The 25,051-nt window shown below is 38.8% G+C and overlaps 1 protein-coding gene across 2 annotated transcripts in view; it reads right to left on the bottom strand.

Annotated features, from left to right (window-relative positions):
• LOC129267034 (uncharacterized) overlaps positions 1-25,051 on the bottom strand; it is an 87,616-nt gene that overhangs the window by 7,235 nt on the left and 55,330 nt on the right. For both annotated transcript variants that reach the window (XM_064103760.1, XM_064103761.1), the window contains 10 exons: positions 22,608-24,333; positions 21,346-21,465; positions 18,398-18,471; positions 16,670-16,793; positions 14,866-15,159; positions 12,405-12,508; positions 9,517-9,607; positions 7,539-7,643; positions 1,960-2,182; positions 670-1,026 (listed from right to left, as the gene is read on the bottom strand). In XM_064103760.1, coding sequence (XP_063959830.1) covers positions 670-1,026; positions 1,960-2,182; positions 7,539-7,643; positions 9,517-9,607; positions 12,405-12,508; positions 14,866-15,159; positions 16,670-16,793; positions 18,398-18,471; positions 21,346-21,465; positions 22,608-24,333 — 3,218 coding nt within the window. The remainder of the gene's footprint in view (positions 1-669; positions 1,027-1,959; positions 2,183-7,538; positions 7,644-9,516; positions 9,608-12,404; positions 12,509-14,865; positions 15,160-16,669; positions 16,794-18,397; positions 18,472-21,345; positions 21,466-22,607; positions 24,334-25,051) is intronic.

Below are 25,051 nucleotides of genomic sequence, written 5' to 3'. Positions count from 1 at the left end.
TCTGTGTTTGATTGCACTGATTATTGTTTCAGATCAATCATAAACATCAGCCTCATGATCAATTGCTGAACTATATGTTACTGGGCCCTGAGGAGCGTTTCATGGTCCGTTTCGTCAGTGATTTTGACTGACAGATGTTGTAAGCTACTGAAAATCCTTCCATCTGATTGGCTGAGAGCAAATTAGCCAGCGAAAATCACTCACAAAACTCTTCATGAAATGATCCCCTGGGCTTTCTTACAAAAATCCTGATACAATGAAACCGGACTCATATTGCAATTGATCCTCAATTATATTCTGTGATCTGAAACAAAACGCATCAATTTGCAATATTTTGAGGGCGCAAAAAAGTTGGGATTTGGGGGGGGGGGGGGAAGGGTGGATGATTTCACAGGATTCCTACAATACTGTTATAAATGCTGCCCTTAAAGTAGACAGTTAATATGGTCTTTATAACTTAAGACAATATTATATAAGGCTTGATTGATTCATAAAGAGCATTTAACTTAGTTGCAGGATGCAAAAATAGGAAAGGAAAGACAAATTTGTTTACATGATGTAACCATAGAAAATCATCATGATTGGTGGATGTAAATCTATATTAGTTGAAATGGTTGACAGAATATCTTAATGAAACAATGTGAGGTAGAAACTTAGACAACAACTTACTGAAAGTTTTCCTGGATGCTCCAGAGTCAGGACCAGACTGACCATTTGGATGCTGGTGGTGGTTAAAACCATTGCCCGACATAGCACCGTGCTGGACGACTCCCTCTCCCTGTGAAACCATGGGTGGTGTTTGGGCTCGAGACATGGCTTGCAATTGGGCTTGCTGTAGCTGTTGGGCTTGTGCCTGGGCTTGAGCATGTGCTTGAGCCTGGGCTTGTGCCTGTGCTTGAGCCTGGGCTTGTGCTTGGGCTTGTGCTTGGGCCTCCACCATAGCCTCAGCTTGTTCAATAGCCCTGGCTTTGCGTTGAGCTTCACTGATGCTTTGGGGCTGGGAAGCAAATTGGTTTTCCATTCCACCTATTAATGATTAACAAAAAATTACATGTGAAAGAGACAGGGATAACATATTTGTCCTTTTAACACAGATACATCCAACAGCTTTCATTTTTTCTTCCAAACATGGACAAGCTGATGATGGATGATGATAGTGATGAAGATGATGATGACAGTGATGAAGATGATAGTGATGATGATGATAGTGATGAAGATGATAGTGATGATGATGATAGTGATGATGATGATAGTGATGAAGATGATGACAGTGGTGAAGATGATAGTGATGATGATGATAGTGATGATGGATGATGGTGGTGAAGATGATGATGATGATAGTGATGAAGATGATGATGATAGTGATGAAGATGATGATGACAGTGATGAAGATGATAGTGATGATGATGATAGTGATGATGATGATAGTGATGAAGATGATGACAGTGATGAAGATGATAGTGATGATGATGATAGTGATGAAGATGATGATGATGACAGTGATAAAGATGATAGTGATGATGATGATAATGACGATGGATGATGGTGGTGAAGATGATGATGATGATAGTGATGAAGATGATGATGATAGTGATAAAGATGATGATAGTGATGAAGATGACGATGACAGTGATGATGATGATGATGACAGTGATGAAGATGATGATGACAGTGATGAAGATGATGATGATAGTGATGAAGATGATGATAGTGATGAAGATGATGATGATGACAGTATTGAAGATGAATATGATGATGATGAAGATGATGAGGATAGTGATGAAGATGGTGATAGTTATGATGATGAGTATGATGATGTTCGTGATGACAGGGATGATTATGAAAATGATCATTATGATGATGAAGATAATAATAACGCACTTTGCCCACTTTGCCGATTACTGAAGGTAATGCATAATTACAACAATACTACCACTACTGATAAATAACATAACCCACCACTGTTCTGCAGCGCTTCCTCCATCATCGAAGATGGCATCATCCCCTCCTGGGGGTCTACTACCGGTGGTGTCCCTGCCTGCATCCTAGGGTCTGCCCCGCCCTGCCTCGGGCCTGACATCAACCATGACCCTGATCCACCCATGCCGGGTTGGGTCATGGTGGCAGGCGACGGCATGGATGGCGGACCGGTGGGGGAACTACCGGCTCCGAAGCCTCCACCCTTGAGAGAAATGGAAAAGTGGAAAAAGGTGTGAAGGGGATGATCAATAATAATGGGGAGAGTATCTTCTCCCCTAGGAAAAAAACAAGTGTGAATCCAACAAATGAGGACAAATATGAAACACTGGGTGATTTTTAGTCTGGAAAATTTTTCAGACCCGAGTCACCCGACAACTTGTCAGATGACAAATGTTGATTAAATGCTCCCAAGGCATGATGTCCTCAGTGTTCCATAAGACTTTGGCTAGAATGTACGCTCCACACACATGTGTGTCCTCACTTTAAATAATGCAAAGAAATAGTGAGTGGATGACGTCATCAGTCTCCTCATTTGCATACCAACCAGGATATGCATGTAACTGCTCTGTGAAATTAAGCAAAACTTTAAAATGTCATAACTTTCTTATTTTACAACCGATTTTGACGAAATTTTCAGCATTATGCTTGTCTGATTTTTCTCTATTGATTCAAATGAACATTTTTCTGAGGTGGACTTGTCCTTTAAAGTGATTGGTTAACATTGGTTTGACTTTTTAAAAATCTGAGCTAGAAGGTCACACTTGTCACGTTAGTGGAGCGGTTATGTGACAAAAAATGGCCAAGATGCTCGGATCTGGCAGAAAGTGTGAAATTTGGCATACAGAGGTATTTTTGGGCGCTGATTTAAAAAATTGCCGGCCCCAAGCGATTTGACCATCGGGTCGGCCGCCATTTTGAAATCCAAGATGGCCGCCATGAAATATCATTAAATGTCAATTTCTTGAGTTTTACATGGCATGTGACACTGAAATGTGGCATATAGGGGTATTTTGAGGCACTGATTTCAAATATTGCCGGCCCCCAGCAATTTGACCATTTGGTCGGCGGCAAAATGGCCGCCATCTTGAAATTCAAGATGGCCACCATGATATATTATTGCAATCATTTTCTCGAGTTTTATATGAACTGCGGTATTGAAATTTGGCATATAGGCTTAATTTGGGCTGCTGATTTCAAATATTGCTGGCCCCAAGTGATTTGACCATCGGGTCGGCCGCCATTTTGAAATCCAAGATGGCCGCCATTTTGAAATTATAAATGTCATTTTCTTGAGTTTTACATGACGTGTGACACTGACATTTGGTAAGTTAGGGTGTTTTTAGGCACTGATTTCAAATATTGCCAGCCACCAGCAATTTGACCACTTGGTCAGCGGCTAAATGGCCGCCATTTTGAAATCCAAGATGGCCGCCATGAAAAATCATTAAATGCCATTTTCTTGAGTTTTACATGATATGTGACACTGAAATTTGGCATATAGGCTTAATTCGGGGTGCTGATTTCAAATATTGCCGGCCTCAAGCGATTTGACCATCGGGTCAGCCGCCATTTGAAATCCAATATGGCCGCCATGAATAATCATTGAACTCATTTTCTTAAATTTTACATAATATGTGCCACTGAAATTTGTAGTATATCGGTATCTGGGTGAGTTCATTTAAAAAGTTGCTGGCTCCAAGCAATCTGACAATTGGTCGGCGGAAAAATGGCCATCATCTTGAATTCGAAGCTGGCTGCCATAGAAATATTGCAATTATTTCGTTGAGTTTTATATGATCTGCGGTATTGCACTTTGACGTATAGAAGTAGTGTGGGGAGCTTATTTCAAATATTGCTGGCCCTCAGCGATCTGATCCCCTGATTCAGGGTTATACGGGCCAAAGATATTCATTCGAGCCAACCCATTTAATTCTCAATTTTTAATTTTGATATTGCTGATTGACAAAAATGAATGAATATGATTGATAATCTGACACTGATTCTAGGGAGGGTAACTTTACTGAACTTCCTTTTTTCAAATTGGGAAGATATATCACCACTTTGGAACTATTTTTATACTGGCGGGAGAAGTATTGCCATTTTGCTGTCTCAAGTGATGAATTTGATCCTGTCAGGTGTAGTCTTCATAAATGCCGATTTATTTTTAAAATGAGCTGGTCGAGGTACCCTTTTCTGGTCAGATATGGAATGTCAGACATATATCCTATCCACTGGACAGGTAGTAAACATTCAGTTCTCGAATTTCATCCTTATTTTTTTTTAGAGCGCCTCTTTAACACATGAGTCTAGGGAAATGTTTTAGGCCCGTGATACCTCAGCTGCAAAATGGCAGCCATCTTGAAATCCTAAAAAAATGAAAATGTTTTTTATTGAACCCTCAGTATATCAACAAACAAATGATTTCACACCTGCTCAAGAAAAAAAAATTACCCATGATGAACCATTTATGCATTTTATATCACACAACATAATGGGGCAGCTGCTCGTACAGTATATGACTTCACAAATCAAAAACTTAAGATTCTGATATCTTAGATGGATTTACCAATATTTTTTTAATATCATATTTTCTTGTGGTTTTACAACAAACTTTTCTCCGGGGTAAACTTCCCTTTTTAAGGGATAGAGCAACGTCCGATGTGGCGCTGCTAAGTTGCTGCCGGGCTCACGATCTACAGGGTATGGGCAAAATAAATTTTCGGAGCATTTCTGTTACTGAATTCTATTTTGAACAATAAAATATGTATTATTATCATCCATCATTAATATTAATTAATCATCATCATCATCATACCACTATATAACCATCAGTACTTCAAGTCTGGAGCAGTTTTCTTCATGTCGATTTGTAATAAAATATCACAATTATTGGAGCAATATTCTGAAACCAGCAGGCCACAAACCTGCTTGTACGTCTAAAATGTAGTGCCTCAAATTATTTAAAACCAAGAAAATGATTTTAATGAAGTTTCATGACAGTCGATCCTCTCTAGATTTCAAGATGGTGGCCATTTTGCAGCATATCTATTGGACAGATTACTGGGGGCAATTTCAATATCCCTAGATGCCAAATTTTAAAATAATACATAACATCTTTTTTAATGGCAGCCATCTTGGATTTCAAGATGGATGACATTTTGCTTCTGACTCAGGGGATCAGATCGCCGAGGGCCAGCAATATTTGAAATAAGCACCCCGCACTCCATCGATATGTCAAACTGCAATACTGCAGATCATATAAAACTCAAAGAAATAATTTACAGCCTCTCAACAGAAAATGATTGTTCCGGATGGTTATTATTCAACCAAAGCCACTTCAAATGTGTAAACTGCAGAAGAAGCTAGCTGGTTTGTGTATTCATGGTGCTTCATACTTACGTAACATCTATATCAGCAATAAAGGGTGCCAAAGTATTATAATCCTTGCAACGGACAAAGATGTGGTTGTGTTGGATTTGTTTTCGGTGCCAATACAATGGGTTTTATTCACCATTATAATGTACATCATTCAAACTTGGTAACCATATTGGAATTCAAAATAGCATCTATTTAATATGTTTTTTTTTCATTGATCAAGGATGCAAAGATCAAGTTTTTCTCCAAATTCAAAGTGTTAAAGGCCGTACGTAAGACTTGAGCAAATTATCTTTCATGGCGGCCATCTTGTATTTCAAAATGGCAACCAAACAGGGGTCTGACAATAATCAGTGCCTAAATATATGCCTATATGATAACTTTCAGGGCCAGAGTTCATGTAAAACTCAAGACAATTATCATTGCTTTTAATTCATGGCGGTCATTTTGCCGAAACCCGGTGGTTACATTGCTGGTGGCCGGCAAAAATCAGTGCCACGTACTTCTGTATGCCAAAGTTTGGTGTCATATATAATGTAAAATCCAAGAAAATTATTTTGATATGGTTTATCATGGCAGCCATCTTGCCGCTGAACTGATGGTCAGATCACTTGTGGATGGCAATATTTGAAATCAGCACCCAAAAATAGGTACTCTATTTGCCAAAGTTCAGAGCACATGTAAAATTCAAGAAAATGATTTTAGTGATTTTCTTGGTGGCCATCTTAGATTTCAAGATGGCGGCTGACCTGGTGGTAAGACTATTTGAAATAAGTGCCCTAAACTACACCTACACTGTATATGCTAAATTTCAATACCATAGCTCATACAAAACTAGAGAAAATTATTGCAACGATATTTCATGGCGGCCATGTTAGATTTTAAGATGGCTGCCGTTTTGCCGCTGACCTGGAGGTCAAATAACTGGGAGCCGGCAATATTTGAAATCAGTGCCTAAAAATACCCATATTTGCCAAATTTCAGTGTCACACGTCATGTAAAACTCAAGAAAATTACATTAATGATTTTTCATGGCGGCCATCTTGGATTTCAAAATGGCAGCCGACCCGATGGTCAAATCACTTGAGGCCGGCAATATTTGAAATCAGCAGCCCGAATTAAGCCAATATGCCAAATTTTAGTGTCACAATTCATGTAAAACTCAAGAAAATGACATTTAATGATTTTTCATGGTGGCCATCTTGGATTTCAAAATGGCGGCCATTTAGCCGCCGACCAAATGGTCAAATTGCTGGGGGCCGGCAATATTTGAAATCAGTGCCTAAAAATACCCCAACATACCGAATTTCAATGTCACACATCATGTGAAACTCAAGAAAGTGACATTAATGATTTCTCAGGGCGGCCATCTTGGATTTCACAATGGCGGCCGACCCGATGGTCAAATCACTTGGGGCCAGCAATATTTGAAATCAGCACCCCAAATTAAGCCTATATGCCAAATTTCAATACCGCAGTTAATATAAACTCGAGAAAATGATTGCAATAATATATCATGGTGGCCATCTTGGATTTCAAGATGGCGGCCATTTTGCCGTCGACCGAATGGTCAAATTGCTGGGGGCCGGCAATATTTGAAATCAGTGCCTCAAAATACCCCTATATGCCAAATTTCAGTGTCACATGTCATGTAAAACTCAAGAAATTGACATTTAATGATTTATGATGGCGGCCATCTTGGATTTCAAAATGGCGGCCGACCCGATGGTCAAATCGCTTGGGGCCGGCAATTTTTGAAATCAGCGCCCAAAAATACCCCTGTATGCCAAATTTCACACTTTCTGCCAGATTTGAGCATCTTTTTCACATATCTACTAGACTACGTGTGTCTGTGATATGTTACAAAAATGAAGCCCAGAAAAAATTGCGTTCGAAAATTATTTAGTGCTTCAAAAATTGAAATATAAAGTGACCGAAAACACCATCTTAATTTCATCCCATACACTTAAATGTACTATTTAGGCGTCTATAAGACACCTATTTACAAAATCGGGGTTTGCCTTGTAGTTTTAGCTTTTCATTCTCAATAATGGTTGTTTTCAGGGTTTATTAGTTCTAATACATGCTCTTGTACACATGTTTCATCTTGGTTTGAGAATTTTTTAAATCGGCTGCTCGCAAAGTTAAACAATACCTTTAAATAAAGCAAGGGCTGGACTTACTTTGACGAGACCCTCTGGTTTGTAGGGAGCAGGGACTTCGACTGGCTTCATGGCGTCTAAGGCACCTCCGTTCTGAATGGATATCATCTGAGCTTGGTATTCATTCTGGGAACAAAACAAATTAGAACGTCAACAGTTGTGATGTGACCTTGACATCACAAAAGTAATAATGCTAAAAAATAAAAAATATTATTAACCGTATCAGACATCTGAGCAGGGCAACTTTGAAACATTGTTGCCTGCTGAAGACTGGGATCAAATGGCCGGTCAATAAAATTCCAATTGTTTATCGACGGGCCCAATTTATTGCCCGCTCAGGAAAGTCAATGAGAAAATGCGTGGAAATTAACGGGCAATAAGGCAGAGTTAACATCCGGATACTCTACACGTTTTTGTACGCGTCCTTGAACCGCGCAGCGCTATACGTCATAATGGTAATCTAGTTGAGACAACGCTGGATACTGCGTCCCTCTGCCAGGGATGCGTCATTTCAATTACGTCACAATGGTAAAGTTCAGAGGCCCAGTCTGCTCAAGATGAGAAACTAGATTCTCATTCTAAAAAATTAAAATATCTAAATTTTAACGATTTTTGCTCTAGATGTCTGATATGGTTAATAATAGCAATATTTACTGGCCAGGGGGGCGAAAGGACATACATCGCCCTCACTAAATTGATATCACCTTCGTCTACGACTCGGGCGATATAAATCTAGTTTGGGCGATATATGTCGTATCGCCTTGAGGCCAGTCAATAGTGCTTTAATAGTAGTCAGTTCTTGAACAGCGCATAACACATAATAAATAACGTCTCTATGCGCTTGCAAAGGACTTGGATATTATTACCCCGGCTGAAGCTCAGGCAGCTAGCTTCCAGCGCTCGGCATTTCAAGGAATAAATTCCTGCCAGGTTCCCATTCACCTCACCTGTGTTGAGGGCAGCACAATGTAAATGAATAAATTGCTGAAGGAAACTGCGCCATGGCTGGGATTTGAACCCACGACCCTCTCTTTCAAAGTCCGGAGACTAATCCACTGGGCCACAACGCTCCCTCCCTAATTTCCCTGTGATTTGGAATTCCATTCCTAAATACTAGTATGTAACTAAAAGCAAGTCAGATAATTCTTTCAAGCACTTTCTTAATCTCAAATATTTCTCTCTTGTAAATTGGAATTTTTTGATAATATCTTCTTTGTGCTGATGCATTTTTTCCTTTTCTCTGTTATTCTTTATTTATCTTGGTTTGCATTTTGTGAATTTCACTTGTACAAGGCAGCTTGGTTTATTTTCTTCTTACAAACGAGAATGATATAAAATTCAAAAATCGTAAAATTTAGAAGAAAAAAAAACCTTCGGACGACCCTATAGTTAGGGAAAATTAAAGATAATGTAGTCACAATTGCCATACCTAATACAACAATCTTAGCACAAAAATGGATATTATCACTGAAAATATGACAGTTTGATTGTCAGCGATCATAACATTAAAAAAAAAAAATCCTTGATTTTTTTCCTGACGGAGTCTCAAAATTGCAAGATAATTTTTATTATGTATTTAATAATGTACCAACACCAACTTGTAAACATGATTTTTCCAGCTCTTGCTGTTTTTTCATGTATGATTGTTAACATGTTTGATTATCAATAAAGACCATTTTTTAATTGAATTGAATTGAATTATTTCACGGGCACTACTCCCTTCTGGCTTTTGAGTATACACATTCATGTTGAAAGTTAGAGGCCTTATTTAGGTCATGCACTACAGCTGAGCCTACACCATAGTCAGTCATCCACTGGATTTACTTCAGTATGTACCAGAAATAGTCTGACCAACTACTTCCAATTTTCGGGTCAATCAAAATTCCCTGATTTTCCCCTAAGTTTGGGCATTTTTCTTTAATTCTTTTGACTTGTCCTGACTGGAAAAAGATAAAAATAATTTTCCCTGGTGGGCTGGGAAACCCAATAGGCTTATTACCTGAGCTTTAGAAACAGCCCGTTGGTTGGTTGCAAGACAGTCCTGCCACATACTCCGGATTGCTCTAACATGCTCCTCCATCATAGGGTTGCTGAAAACCAAACAATAACCCAACATTAATCTCGGTTCATGGGACTGCAATGAACACAGCGACCACTTTGCTGTATGGTAGCCGTTTCGTGACCCTTTTATCTCCCTCGTTATGATGTTTTGTAGCCGTTGGACAGTCTTTTTCAAATACAGCTAAAAAACAGTAAATTTTGTCCAATTCATTATTTATTATTATCCCCCTTAGGCTTTATTACATGAAACAGCGACACAATGGCAACAAAATGGCAATATTTCTTTTTTTCATTTTGCACAGCTTTTCTCACTATGATACCGAGTAAGAAAGTTATAATCGATAAATGGCAGGCTTACACAAAATCTTAAACAATTTGCAGAGGCAAGCAACATATTTTCTTTCGTAAAAAGTGGCAACAAACAATAAAATCATAAATTTATGCATAAATCATACTTTTTGCTCTAATTCACTAAATAAAGCTCCTAGAATGCTAATTTTTGGTAAAAATATTTTTTTGTAGCATTCTTAACAATCACAATGGAAAAAAACTTTGGTTTGGAAATCAATTTCTTATGTATTTTATTGTTTTATGAATTTCTTATGTATTTCTTTGTTTTTCAACTTTTTGTTTTTCTTTGTTTTTTTCACCAGATTTATTGCACAACCTTTTTGAAGCATAATTATGCTAAAATCAATTGATTTCAGCTGTTTAAAGTAAAAATAATCATATCTTTATGAATAAGATGAGAAAACTCAATTTGCATTGACTTTGTATGTACACAAAATCATGTTTTGGAACAATTTTTGGTCTGACATGCACTTACGAAATGTTGCGTAATTTAGGAACCGCGTATGCGGGCATCGTAAATTTGGTCTCAAAAGATGCGCGAGACTTAAAAGTATAAACTCTGCGAGTGGCCCGGTCAAAAAATTTCGCGAGGTGGAAGGATCGCAGAAAATGTTGAGGGGGGGGGGGGTTGATTCAACCCCCCCGGCCTGTTTAGGGTTAAGCATTTACATAAAAATTGCATATAAAATTGTGATGTCATGACTGAAAGCATGTTGGCTATTTTTTTTTTTATATATGGTGTTCACAACAAACAAATACACACAGAGATATCCTACTAATAAAATGTTAGATATAGTTTTATGGTATTAAAAAACAAACAAAAATCTTGCTTTGGGAGGATGACAGCTATAGTTTTTGATAAATGGTAGTAAAAAAAAAAAAGGAAATCTTACTTTTGATGGATGTTGGCTTTGGTTTTGATAAATGGTATTCACAAACGAAGAAAAATATATGAAATCTTACTTTTACAGTATGTTGGCTATAGTTATTAATTGGTATTCACAAACCAACAAAGATAAACAAGGCATTAGAAATATTGTGTCTCGCCCACTAGTGAAAATACTCCTTGCAAACGCAACAAAATGGTATGGAAACCTCATTATGAAATATGTGGTATGGAATGTAATACAAAATAAACATTTGAGAAGAGCCATTTCATGAAATAATAATAATAATAATAGGCATTTATATAGATAGCGCCATTGCTATTCGCTTTCCCCTGTACCTACTCCACCCTTTTGATATGAATGACATAATTGCACTGATATCTTGCATGTGTGAAGGTTTAATGTGTTTGCGGGTGCAGTAGAAGATGAAGTGCCATAATGAGCTTATTATTTAGAGAAAAAAATAAAGAGATAATAGTTTTCAAAGTTTGGTTGAAAAGTGAGACACAGTTGCAGAGTTATGTATCATAAGAGAGTCTTTCACCTCAACTTTAACGTTGACCTCAAAATTACCTTTGACCTTACCATGTGACCTTCAACTGCACCATAAAATGCAGGACCCATAAGAACATATACATGTACAAACCAAGTTTGGCTGAAAAATTATTTACTGTTGCAAAGTTATCTGTCATAATATTTGTGATGGACGGATGACATTTGGATCCCTTAGTCTCCCCTTCACCTCTGGTGGGCGAGATACAAATGAAATTTTACTTTTGCAGGATGCTTGCTGGCTACAGTTTTTATTTGGTATTCACAAACAAACAAAGATAAAAAATGTAACCTTACATTTGCAGGATGTCGGAATCACTAACAAAGAAAAATAAAACTTACTTTACTTTCACAAATAAACAAACAAAGAAAAACAAGAGTGTCGCTAAGGCGAGCACATAATATTCCCGCCTGTACACGGAAAATAGTTATTGGTCAAGCAAGATAAAATGGAAGGTGGTGACTTCACCTTTGACCTCAAAATCAATAGAATTCCTGGGATCTATGCTAGTATTATACACACCAAAATATATGAGCCTAGGTTAAATTAAACTAAAGTTATCGCGTTAACAAGGACTTCAGAAGGGTAAGATGAAAACATGTCGCTGTGATCTTGACCTTTTGACCTCAAAATTAATGGGCTTCCTGGGATCTATGCTAGTATCATACACACAAAATTATATGAGCCTAGGTTAAGTTAAACTGAAGTTATGGTGTTTACAAGGACTGCAGAAGGGTAAGATGAAAACATGTCACTGAGACCTTGACCTTTTGACCTCAAAATCAATAGGCTTCCTGGGATCCATGCTAGTATCATACAAACAAATTATATGTGGTATTCACAAAGAAAAAAATAATAAATCTTACTTTTGCAGGCTGTTGGATTCCCTAACAACAAAGAACAAAAATCTTACTTTTGCAAGATGCTGGCTAAAGTGGTATTCACAAAGAAACAAAGATAAAAGAAAATAAATCTTACTTTAAACTTACAGAATGTTGGATTCACAAACGAAGGAAAACAATTTTAAAATCTTACTTTTGCAGGATGTTGGCTATAGTTTGAATATGGTACTCTGCTTCTTTACAAGCTTCTTCTAATGGTTTCAACTCCTTCGACATAAACAGGTGCAGGAATTGACTCTGGAAATTAAAACAAATGAAAACAAAAACTGTTATAAAACGGACATAATCCTCCTAAGCAAATGATTGGCTATGAGCCGGTCATGTTGCATGAATTATTAAAGTCTACTGTAACACTAGCCATGCATTTTTTTTTCCTGGAAGCAACCATGCATAATTTTGTCCAAACATGTGTGATTTAGGAAGCCAAATAACACTCATACATTCAACAACAAAAAAGTTCACACATTGGTATTCATGATATCATTTTCATTTATTTGATGTACGATAAAACAGCAATGTGGATAAAATGCCTTGCTCAATGACATAAACACCTTGCGGGAATCGAACCCCTGATCCTCGGATCTCCAATAATGCGCCTTAGACCACTTGGCCAAGGTACCTCCATTGTTTCTTTTTTTTCTCAAACAAGTGAACACCTAGTTACCAAGAAGGCATGTTTTCATTTATTTGAATGCAGGATAAAAGACCAATGCCGATTAAATACCTTGCTCACGTGCATTATACGTGCCTTGACCGGGGATCGAACCCCAGACTTCTCATGTATAGTCAGGCGCCTTAGACCACTCGGCCACGGCACCTCCACGATGACACTCATACTTGATTTAATGTGATCGCTAATATAAATAAATCAAGTAGTGTAAGTGGGTGTTTTTCCTAGCCTGCAGGTATTCGAGAGACATGATCAATAGCAGTGGGTGAGTATATCTAGATGTAACATTTATGTTTCCCTTGGTTTATCAAACAATGATCCATGCATCTGATGTTAAAAAACAAATTCATGACTCTTGTTAGCCTTATCTAGGCCGGGGGGGGGGCATCAAAGCACCCCTCAACGATTCGCGCCACATTTTTGCCGCACAAATTTTTTTGACCGTGCTGCTCGCTGATTTTATACTTTCAAGTCTTGCGCATCTTTTGAGACCAATTTTGTGACGCCCGGGTACGCGATTCCGAATTTATGCAACATTTTGTAAGTGCATGTCAGACCAAAAATTGCTCAAAAATGCGATTTCATGTACAACGTCAACGCAAATTGTGTTTTCAACCAAAAATCATAAATGTATGATTATCTTTAGTTTTGGTGGTATAAATGGATTTTTTAATGCTTTTTATTAAATCTTAAAGAGACCCAGACAAAGTTTATCGAAAAAACAATGAAAAACAAAGAAATGCACAAGAAATTGATCTGATACCGCAAAGAGTTTCTACACCAAAAATTAGAACATTTGGAGCTTCATTTAGGAAATTAGAGGAAAAAGAGTGATTTTGCATACTAATTACACATTAATTAGCATAATCAATAACAATTTGCATGTAATGAATAAATAAAAAATTTTGTAGATTATATCCTACACAACCTGCATGCCAATTTTAGGCACAATAGCGCGATCGACGGCCAAGATCTCAAGGGGGGCCTGGGAGCCCCCCCTCCCCCCGATCATATGATCTCCCAAAATACCTCGGCCTAGATGGACTTAAAGGAGAATGAAGCTCTTGGAGCAAGTTAGCTTTTGTGAAAGCAGAAAAATCAAAGAATAAGATCAACAAAAGTTTGAGTAAAATAGGACTAGCAATAGAAGAGTTATGAGCATTTGAATGTCGAGATCACTAATGCTATGGAGATCCTCCCATTGGCAATGCGACCAAGATCTACCCTTTTGGACACTGAAAATATACCCCAAAACATCTCTTTTTGCTCATTCTAATCATATGACAAACAATTCATCAATGATATAATGTTGTGAAACCTCTGTACTTGTCCTCTCATAAAGGGAACACCCCACCCTGTGATAGACTCTATAAAAGTGAGAATATAAGTGAAATAAGTACTTAAGTAATGAGGGAGTTGTACGTGTGTGACATCACAGATCTTGGTCGCATTGCCAATGGGAGGATCTACATGGCATTAGTGATCTCAATATTCAAATGCTCATAACTTTTTTATTATTCATTCAATCTTCCTCAAACTTTCAACAATATGTTTCTTTGATTTTTCTCTTTGATATGGATTCAGCTGGTTTCAAGGGTTTCATTCTCCTTTAACTTCAGAATTGGATCTAAAATAACAGAAAATTTGGAAACTTACCGCCAAGTTTTATTTATTTTTTAGACCAAATAACACAACTTGTTTGTGAACCAGATTAAATTATTGGATTTGTACCTTCAGGGTCCCCTTTCATAAAGACTTGTTATAATAACAAATGGACAATTTCTATAACAGGTTTACTAACAGCCTATCAAATTGAATGGTTTCAGTAGCTGGAAACTGTTTCTGCAAATTTGTTATTATAACAAGTTTCATGACGTGGCATCCAGAATTGGAAGAAAAATCCTTCCAAGATGTGGTAACATACCTCTGCTTTGCAGGCTCTATCCAATGACTTCACTGCCTCTTCTTCCTTGGCCTTGAGACGTACCTCCAAGGCATGCTTGGCTTCCTTGAGTTCCTTGGGAATCTTCCTTGTCTCCTCCAATTCCATCTCTGTCTGAGCTCTCCTGGCCATTGCTGTAAGACGCTCCTCATTCACGATGGCCATCTCAGATTGGAGTTTGGACATGGCGTCCTGGAGTTCTTGTTTCTCATACATGAGCTTCTTCGACTGCTTGTCGAGCGTCTTGTTGACCTTCTCTTTGTCTCTGACTGAGCTCTGCGAAGGTGAACAAACAAAAGGAATGATCAATGTCAGTTTGGACACCGTGTCCTGGAGTTCTTGTTTCTCAACCATAAGCTTCTTTGACTGCTTGTCAAGTGTCTTGTGGACCTTGTCTCTGACTGGGTTCTGTGAAGGTGAAGGAACAAAAGGAATGATCAATGTCAGTTTGGACACCGTGTCCTGGAGTTCTTGTTTCTCAACCATAAGCTTCTTTGACTGCTTGTCAAGTGTCTTGTGGACCTTGTCTCTGACTGGGTTCTGTGAAGGTGAAGGAACAAAAGGAATTATCAATGTCAGTTTGGACACCGTGTCCTGGAGTTCTTGTTTCTCAACCATAAGCTTCTTTGACTGCTTGTCAAGTGTCTTGTGGACCTTGTCTCTGACTGGGTTCTGTGAAGGTGAAGGAACAAAAGGAATTATCAATGTCAGTTTGGACACCGTGTCCTGGAGTTCTTGTTTCTCAACCATAAGCTTCTTTGACTGATTGTCAAGTGTCTTGTGGACCTTGTCTCTGACTGGGTTCTGTGAAGGTGAAGGAGCAAAAGGAATTATCAATGTCAGTCTGCACACTGTGTTCTTGAATTCTTGTTTTCAAACCATGAGCTCCTCAAGAGTCTTGTGGACGTTCTCCTTGTCTCTGACTGGGTTCTGTGAAGGTGAAGGAACAAAAGGAATGATCAATGTCAGTTTGGACATGGCGTCCTGGAGTTCTTGTTTCTCAACCATGAGCTTCTTTGACTGCTTGTCAAGTGCCTTGTGGACCTTCTCATTGTCTCCGAGTTCGGTAAATGTGAAGGAACAAAAGGAATTATCAATGTCAGTTTGGACACTGTATTCTGGAGTTCATGCTTTTCAACCATGAGCTCCTCAAGTGTCTTGTGGACCATCTCCTTGCCTTTGACTGAGTTCTATGAAGATGGAGGAAGAAAAGGAGTAAGCAATGTCTGTTTGGACACTGTGTCCAGGAATTCTAGTTTCTAAACAATCAGCTTCTATGACTGCTTGTCAAGTGTCTTGTTGACCTTCTCCTTGACAGAGTTCTGTGAGGAAAACTAAACGATTGAATACAGTATGAAATAAGATTGGACACCATATCGTAGTGTTGTTGTGACTAAGCCATGAGCTTCTTCAACTGCTTGGCAATCACCATGTCTTTAACAGAGTTATGTAGAGAAAGAAAATGAGAGAATTAAAAAAAAATCTAGTTTACGGACTAAGCATGTCCTCTGGTTCTCCCATTTCCATCTCCTGTTTTTAAGGGTTCTTGTTTCATGTATTCACACTTCTTTTTTTTAATATTGTCCACAAATTCATTTGGTTGTTACTTTTTGAATTCACATATAATTATATTGTAACTTGTTCAGTTTTGGTCACTGGGCCTTGGATTCATGTAATAATGTTTAAAAAAAAGGTAAACAAATAAATTTAGAGCAAAAATAAAAGAGGACAGCATACATAATTGATTGATTTGAATGAATAGAATGACGACAAAGTTCAAACTCACCCGAAGTACACCAATCTCACCCTTCAATGACTCTGTTTCTTCTGCTGAAGCCAGAACCAGTTTGTCAAACCTTTCCTTCAGACCATCATACTTCTTTATCTTTGAGTTACATGGTTTATGTTCGCTGAAAATAGCAATAAGAATCACGGTCCCACTTGTTATAATAACAAATGCACAATTTCTATTACAAATTTACTATCAGCCAATCAGATTGAAGGATTTCAGTAGCTTTTAACTGTTATTGCAAATCTTTTATTACAAGTTTTATGAAACAGGTTCCAGAACAGTAAAGAGAGGGATCAGTTTGTTAGACATTTTGGAAAATGTTCAAATAAAGAGCCCTATGAATATATATATATTTATATATATATTGCAAAGGTTCCAAAATGCAGCTGCGCATATTGTAACTCTATCTAGCAAATGCAGCCACATCACCCCTATATTGAAAACTCTTCACTGGTTGCCCCTGGAGGAACGCATAGTCTTTAAAGTCCTTTTGATTTTTCATATAGTCAATGGAACTTCCCCCAGTAACAATAGGTCTTTGATGCATAATTACCAACCCTCAAAAAATTTACGATCCTCATCATCTAATCTCTTACAAATTCCAGTTGCTAAGAAATCATGCGGGGAACGGGCCTTTGCTCATGCAGGGCCTAGCTTGTGGAATTCTCTCCCACAGAGTTTGAAAACCCAGACTTCAGTGACCACCTTCAAGGGCAACCTGAAAACATACCTGTATAAGAGTGTTTTTTGATAGACATTGACTTATTGTTCAGGAATGTATTATATGTAAATACTTTTTGTTGTTCTGCACTGAAGCGCCTTGAGCATCTAATCAAGATTGAAAGTGGGCTATACAAATCTCATGTATTATTATTATATAAATTGACACAGTAATATCAACATATTTATGGTTCATCATAAAGGGCATCTTTAAATGTTCTGGAAAATGCATGAATTTTGTTTGTCATGGCAGGGAATAGAGAGTGAAGCTTTCAGAATACATTCTTTGTCAAGGCATGTCAAGGCATCCTTTGGCAAGGCGTTAATCCACACTCTGCCAACCAATGTGCATACATTGTGTGGGGGAAATGACTGATTGAATCCGATGACTGTGGTAATAAATCTGTTAAGTGTTTTATAGACACGTCATTCTGATGTATTAAGCCCAAAATAAAAGCGGGTTATCATGATTACTATTACTTTGTCTACAGCTTTCGGATATCCATTCCCTCATTTACAATGTATATCAAAAGTGCTCAATGACCCATTTGTAAACGAAAAAAAATCACCAAGAGAGGGCGCTAGATATATAATATATGACATTTTCACAGTGAAGTGGCGGTTGTAAGGAGATCTAACGGCCTCAACCCTTCTGTAAGATCGGTATGTTAGATGATACTTGATTGTAATTCACATTATTGACCCTGCTGCTCGGCTGATAAAACTTTTTATCTCAAAATTTAAATATTTTGATGACAGCTCAGAATCAGCTGGATTAAGGGTTAAAACACGGATAGCAACCTTGTTTTGCCTAGAAAGAGTTCTTCACAGCTATCAGTAGACTGTTTTCAGACAATATGAGACTGCCACTATTGCTATATTTTTCAAAATACAGCCTTTTCTAAACTGCTGTGAAATTTTTAAATTTTGAGATATAAAGTTTCATCAGCCCAGCCACGGAAATTTTAGACAGGCTTTAAGATTGTCAAATAAGGTACTTACTCTTCAAGTTCATTATATTTCAAAGTCAGTAAGCTTTTGCTTACATCCAAATCTCGATATTGATCCCAGATTTCCTGTAACCAAAAAACAGAAAGGGGTTATTAAATCAAATGAATGAAAAAAAAAAAGAAATGACTCCGACCTTCATAGTCAAATGTAATATGCAGTCAAAATAGATTTTTGTTCTGTGAGCTGTTAAAACCCAACCCTTATTAAACTGGGGGGGGGGGTCAATTTGACCCCCCCTTTCGTCACTATGCCACTGACTTTTTACTTTTAAGTCTTCTGCATCTTTAGAAGCCAAATTTGCGACGCCCGGGTATGCGGTTCCAAAATTACACAACATTGTGTAAGTGCAAGTCAGACCCAAAATTGCTCCAAAATGTGATTCTGTGTACAAAGTCAATGCAAATTGTGTTTTTCAGCCAAAAATCATAAATGTAGGAATATTTTTAGTTTTGTCTGTTTAAATGGATTTTTTTCATGCTATTTATGATCGCAAAAGGGTCCTCAACAAAGTTCATAGGAAACAAGTGGAATGCCTCTGGCAGTCTCGCCTGCATTACGCGATTCGATATAGCAGCAGTGCTGACTTTGAAAAAAGATATTGAATAACTATTCACAAAAGAAAACACTCATATGATAATAAAATACTATGTCCATTGACCAAAAATGATATTTGACCATGATCATGTGACCTAAGATGTGTGCAAAACAATCATTCATACTTGATTACCCTTATGTCTATGTTTCATGAACTACATGTGTAGATCCATAACCTCTCTAAGTTATGAATAATGATGCCAATTCAACAAATACCCCGAACATGGCCGAAGTTCATTGACCTTAAATGACCTTTGATCTTGGTCATGTGACCTGAAATGCGCACAGGATGTTCAGGGATACATGGCTACTCTTTTGTCCAAGTTTCATGCACTAGATCGATTAACTTTTGAAGTTATGATGACAATTTCACAAATTCCCCCAACATGGTAAAAGTTCATTAATCCTAAGTGACCTTTGCCCTTAGTAATGTGACCTGAAACTAAGGCAGGATCTTCAGTGATACACTATCACCCTTACATGCATGTTTAAGTTTCATGAACTAGGTCCATATACTTTTTTGGTTATAACAACATTTCAAAAACTTAACCTTGGTTAAGATTTTGATATTGATTCCCCCCAACATGGTCTAAGTTCATTGACCCTAAATGACCTTTGACCTTGGTCATGTGACCTGAAAGTCAGGCAAAAAGTTCAGGAAAACTTTCTTGCCAAGTACTAAATTCCCTCACTTTGCTTTTCTATCCTCATGCTGTGAGAATATGGAACAGACTTCCCTATGTAGCTATCACAGACCTGCCAACCTCTGGGAATGAAAAACTGTATTCTCTGATAACAAAAACTGTATTTCCCCCAAAAAACTGTATTTTATTAAAAAAATGCGCGGAACGCGCAAGGGGAGGGAGTTGTCCTCCCCTCCCACAGTAGGGACCTTTTCTTAAAGCTGGAAAAAGGGCCATTTCCTGCGTGTTTTGTCATTTCTTCCATACATGTCAATCAAAAACTAATAATAATATCATACGATAAAACTACTTTAAAATACCTTAAAATATCCTTACACCGTAATGAGATGGCCTGAATTTCAACTCATGCAAGAGTGATTATTGATTACTCTGATGTCCAAGTTTCATGAACCAATATAGGTCTCGAACTAACTTTTTTTACATTCAAATTTATGACATTTGAAAAACTTAAAAGATTCGTGAAAATTGTTCAGATATTCTGAAGAGTCAATCAAGTACTGCCTTCATATAGATTGTGCTCCACATATAGCTTACGCTAGACTCCATTATGCACAACACGGCCGCGGAGCCCGTGCAGTGCAGCGGCGCAGCGCGATCATCAGGACAGGCCGCGGTGCGGCCGGCCTGGCACTAGCAAACACATCCCCAAGCGCCTTATCCGCTAGGCCGGGAGTTAGCATTTTGACAAACTTACTTATCACTGCTACTCATTCTCCATCTTTTGGATTGTCCAGAGTGAGAATCGCCTCTGTTACTCTCCTTTTTCTTTGGTATGAATCCATTATCCGAGATGAAAATATCGAGAGTTCAACACCGCAGCAATGAAATGCACCACACACATGAACCGCAAACAACACGAAGCGCCAGGCCAGCTATCTCCCCGGCGCAGCCCGCACGCTAGCGCTAGGCCACCGGTCACCAGCAGTCACGCTTTACCCGTTCAACCACCGAAGTCTTGTCTAATTGAATGGATATTGTGCGCGCCTCGATCACCATTATCCGCCATCTTGCTACCCCACAATGCATCGCCGTATACATAGTGTTGGAACAACAATTACAGCAGCCATGTGTTTTTATATGACACAAAATGGCGGCAGACCGTTTACTTGCGGCGTCAGGGACTGTGAGGCGTTTATCGTGTCAGTTTGCCGAAGTGCCAATCTATGCCGGTGCGCGTGCCACTGAGCTTCGAAATCGCTTTATAGTATGGAACGCCAAAATCGCAAATATTTTTTTTTTACGTAAAAAACATATTTTTGAACTTGAAAAATCGTATGCCCGTATTTTAATTTAAAAAATCATACTAAATACAGGAAAATCGTACTGGTTGGCAGGTCTGCTATCAACACACTTTCCCTCACTACTTTCAAGGTGGCTGCCTTCCCAGTTATCAGAAGTTTGCAGCCACCTGCTGGACTTGGGTTATTGTAAACCGATTGGCCATGTTTTTACTTGCACCCTCCACTTTTTATTGTACATAACCTCCAACGTCACTGTCGGCCATTGACTGCAAATGCACAAGTTTGTTTTTTATTTTGCTTGTGAATTTTGTTGGGGTTGTCAACGTTTCATTCAGCATGAACCCCCCCCTTTCAAAAATCCTGAGTACGCTACTGGTTACATACAGGACACAAGGCTCACCTGATGTTTTCGTTTCCAAACGATTACTTCTTTTTCTGCACTCTTGTTAACGCTGTCATGATACCTTGCCATATTATCCTCCATCTGTTTTTTCTCTCTTTTTGCCTGTTCCAGAGACCTCTGCAACAAAAGAAATCAAAGATCGCATCAATAGCTGGTCCACGAACCGAGAGTGTCGCCCTGATTTCGAGGTAAACTGCCGATTCGTCTATTGCCAAAGGCTCGTCCACTCATCACATGATCTACCTTTATTTAGTCTAATGCCATTCCGTCCATCAACATTCGTCTAACAACCATTTGGTCCAATAATCACTTCGTCTAATCACCAGTTCGTCTATGACCATTTCGTCTTCTAACCAGTTGGTCTAATACCCATTTTCTTTTCATTCATTTTGCACAATAAACACTTATCCAGTCAGACCAAATAGTTTATGGACTAAATGGCTATTGGACCAACTGGTCAATAGGCGAAATGGTGAGTGGACGAAGTGGCAAGTAGACCATGTGGATCGTGGACGAATTGATGATAGACCAAATGAAAGACGAGTTGGTAATTAGACTAATAGGCATTAGACCAACTGGAAATAAACCGATTTCATGATAAATAAAATATGCAATACGACCTTGTGAGCCCTAGATGACCTTTGACCTGATCAACCCCACGAACACACGTGTGGTATTACCCAATGATTATGTGTACCAAGTATAAACCCGACTGATGCAGTTATAAAGAAATGAGAAAAGTTGAACAAAAGCCTGAAAAATGGATGGACATGACCTCATACCATTTGACTTTTTGACCCCTAGATAACCTTTGACCCTCTGTTGAGGCCATGGGAAACACTTTAAAGAACTCCAAAAGGTCAAGCGGACAAAAGTTCATCTCTTTATTCTCTTGCGCGTGTGTGTTGTTTCTTAGTTGATTGTATGGGCCCATATATTGTTATTTGTGTTATGGACTACTTTTTCTATAACTTCACGGTCGTGTGTGCGCAAGCATACAAGCTTTATATCTATGAGCTATCATAATGTAAAATCTCATTTTGCTCCTGAAACTTGCGACAATTTTCTTGTCCTTCTCTTATTAAAAAAAATAGTATATGTATATAAAAGGAGTCAAATTCAATGACTAAATGTTATTTTACAAAAGATTTGCCAATTTGCATTTTAAACGGGGATGTTTTCATTTTTATCGGATTGACAATAGAGTGGGTTTTTTTTTGTGAAGCAATAAAGATTTATAATAGAAAAAACAAACTTACTCGAAAGAGAGTAAGCTTCTCTTCCAAATATTCCAATTGGTCCTTCCGTTCATCGGTGTTTGTTCCAAAGCTTCTCTGCTCGTGGACAGGCGAGGGCGGGTGTTGTTCCTTCCACTGTTGCATTCTCTTTTCAAACATCTTCTCATAGTCGCTCTCAGATAATGTAGATTTATTTGATTCTGGGGTTTGGTTTTGTCCTTGAGTATTGCTTGGTGTTTTCAAGTCATTATCTACAGGAGGCGGGTTGGATACAAGGGTTCCTGGAGGGGTATTTGAAACAAGGGATCCTGGGAGAGTTAGAATGGAGGAGTCTTCAGTCTGTGAGGTGCTTACACCAACTGCCTCCTCCGTCTCTTTCTTTACCTCCTCCTCCTCCACCTCCACTGCCTCCACCGCCTCCTCCTCCTCCACCGCCTCCTCCTCCTTATTATCATCACTGGGTTTGAGATTCAAAACCTGATCCACAGATGTCCCATCATCACTGCTATCCTCATCGAGTTCCAGAGACTGTTTAACAGAACCCTCGCTCAATCCAGAAGTCACAGAGTCAGTTGCAGACGGTTCCAATTGCACCGTTGATGCCAATCCCGCAGGAGTAGTCCCTGCTCCCTCGCTTTCAGAATTTTCAGAAATATCTACAGATTCATGGGTATCACTAATAACAGTTGCTCCACCGTGGAGGCTATCGTTCTGACCAGGTTCAGATTGACCACGGGTGATTCCGTCCTCATCAAGTTCTACAGCAGCATTGTCCATTTCTGGAGGAATGGGCGACTTTGTCATACTATCCTGTACTGCAGGATCTTGTGTAGATTCAGTAGTGTCTTTGGTTTCTGTACTATTATTATTACTCCCAGTATTTCCCGTTAGCCCTTCATCATTGTGTTGTGGATGGGACTGTTCAGTGCTTACTTCGGTCCGTTCATGAACAGGTACATCATTGGTGTCATTGCCAATGACGGCATCATCAGTCTCTTTTGGAATTATGACATCGTTCACCTCATCGAGTTCCTTAGAGCTGTAATGATCCTCCCAGTGATAGTCCTCGTCATCGATGCCGTCGACCTTGGAATCGGACAGAGCACTGACGTTGCCTTGGAGGGTCGACTCGTACAGCTCCGATTCTATTCCATCGTAATTAGAAGCATGGAGATCGGACGATGCTTCGTGAAAAGATTCAGTACTGTCTTCATCATCATCACCGCTATCATCCTCCTCATCATCATCGTCGCTTGATGAGGCAAGACTATCACCAGAGTCTGATTCATCTTCCTTGTCATAATCGTCACTATCAGAACCCTCAAACGAATCCAATCCGAACACGGGTCTGCGGACACCTGGGAGACCCATATAACCCACAAGACCTTTCGATTCAAAGTATTCAACCACTGGAGTTGTTTGAAAGATGCTAAGATCAGAGTTCAAAGTCTTTGGGATGAATGGGGCCGAGTCTGGATTCAGAGTGTATCCCGCAGCATCGTCACTCGCTTCCTCTTCCTGATATCCATTCAGAACCGCTATGTCTTTGCACTTCTGAGCATCGCTCTTTACGCTGGCGTAATCACCAACAATGGCAAAGTCTTTCGATTCACGGAGGAATGGCTTGAGGCCACCTCGTTTAGCTAGAAGTTCCTGGTGCTCGAAGGTGAGATGTTCCATGGAAGCGATCAAGATTGGATCCTCAAGGTGGAGAGGTCCGTTGTTTGAAAAGATATCGGTGAAATGTCTGGCCAAGAGAAGAGAGAGAATTTAGAATGAAATTTCATTGATTCAAACATATCAAAACAGAAAAAAAAAATTACTACAAAATTTATAGGTGCAATACAATGAATCATGATACAAAGTGAAGAGGGTTAGGGAGCCACAAAGAAGCATGAACGTGATAGGTAGGGCGTTCTTGAAGTGAAGAAGCAAGAAATAATCATTAGAATCAAATCACAGACAACCATTACATATCATCTGTCAACCTTTCGATGCAGACCTTATTGAATTATTAATTTCAAATGCGATAAACTAAGAGAATTTGGCAGCATTTTTTCCAACCGTTGAGCACTATCTGTGGAGGCTAATATTATTAGAACAGTCGATGCCACACAAAGTCTATGGGAGTCTAAACCCTATGTGCACTCACTGAAGTTAGTTTTGAGGATATGTGTGCGTCAAAAGCTCTCATGACTTTAAAGTATCGGGGGGGGGTTCACAAATATTTAAGTATAACTACCGAGTTGCATAAGGTATGAAAGGCTTGACCGCATTGGTCAGAGCGTGTCATGAGGAAGCGCACTACTGCGTATCTATCAATAAGATCGCGTTGCATATCATGTATGCGTCGGCATTTAAGTGCGACTTAAGTCATACTTAAATCTTGGTGAAACACCCCCCGGGTCTTGGGCATCTTTTGATACAAAATTTATACATTTTCAACCATCAGGTAATCCGTAGCT

Source organism: Lytechinus pictus, chromosome 8, assembly GCF_037042905.1.
Source record: "Lytechinus pictus isolate F3 Inbred chromosome 8, Lp3.0, whole genome shotgun sequence".
Taxonomy (NCBI): Eukaryota; Metazoa; Echinodermata; class Echinoidea; order Temnopleuroida; family Toxopneustidae; genus Lytechinus; species Lytechinus pictus.
This window is presented reverse-complemented; position numbering and strand designations above follow the sequence as displayed.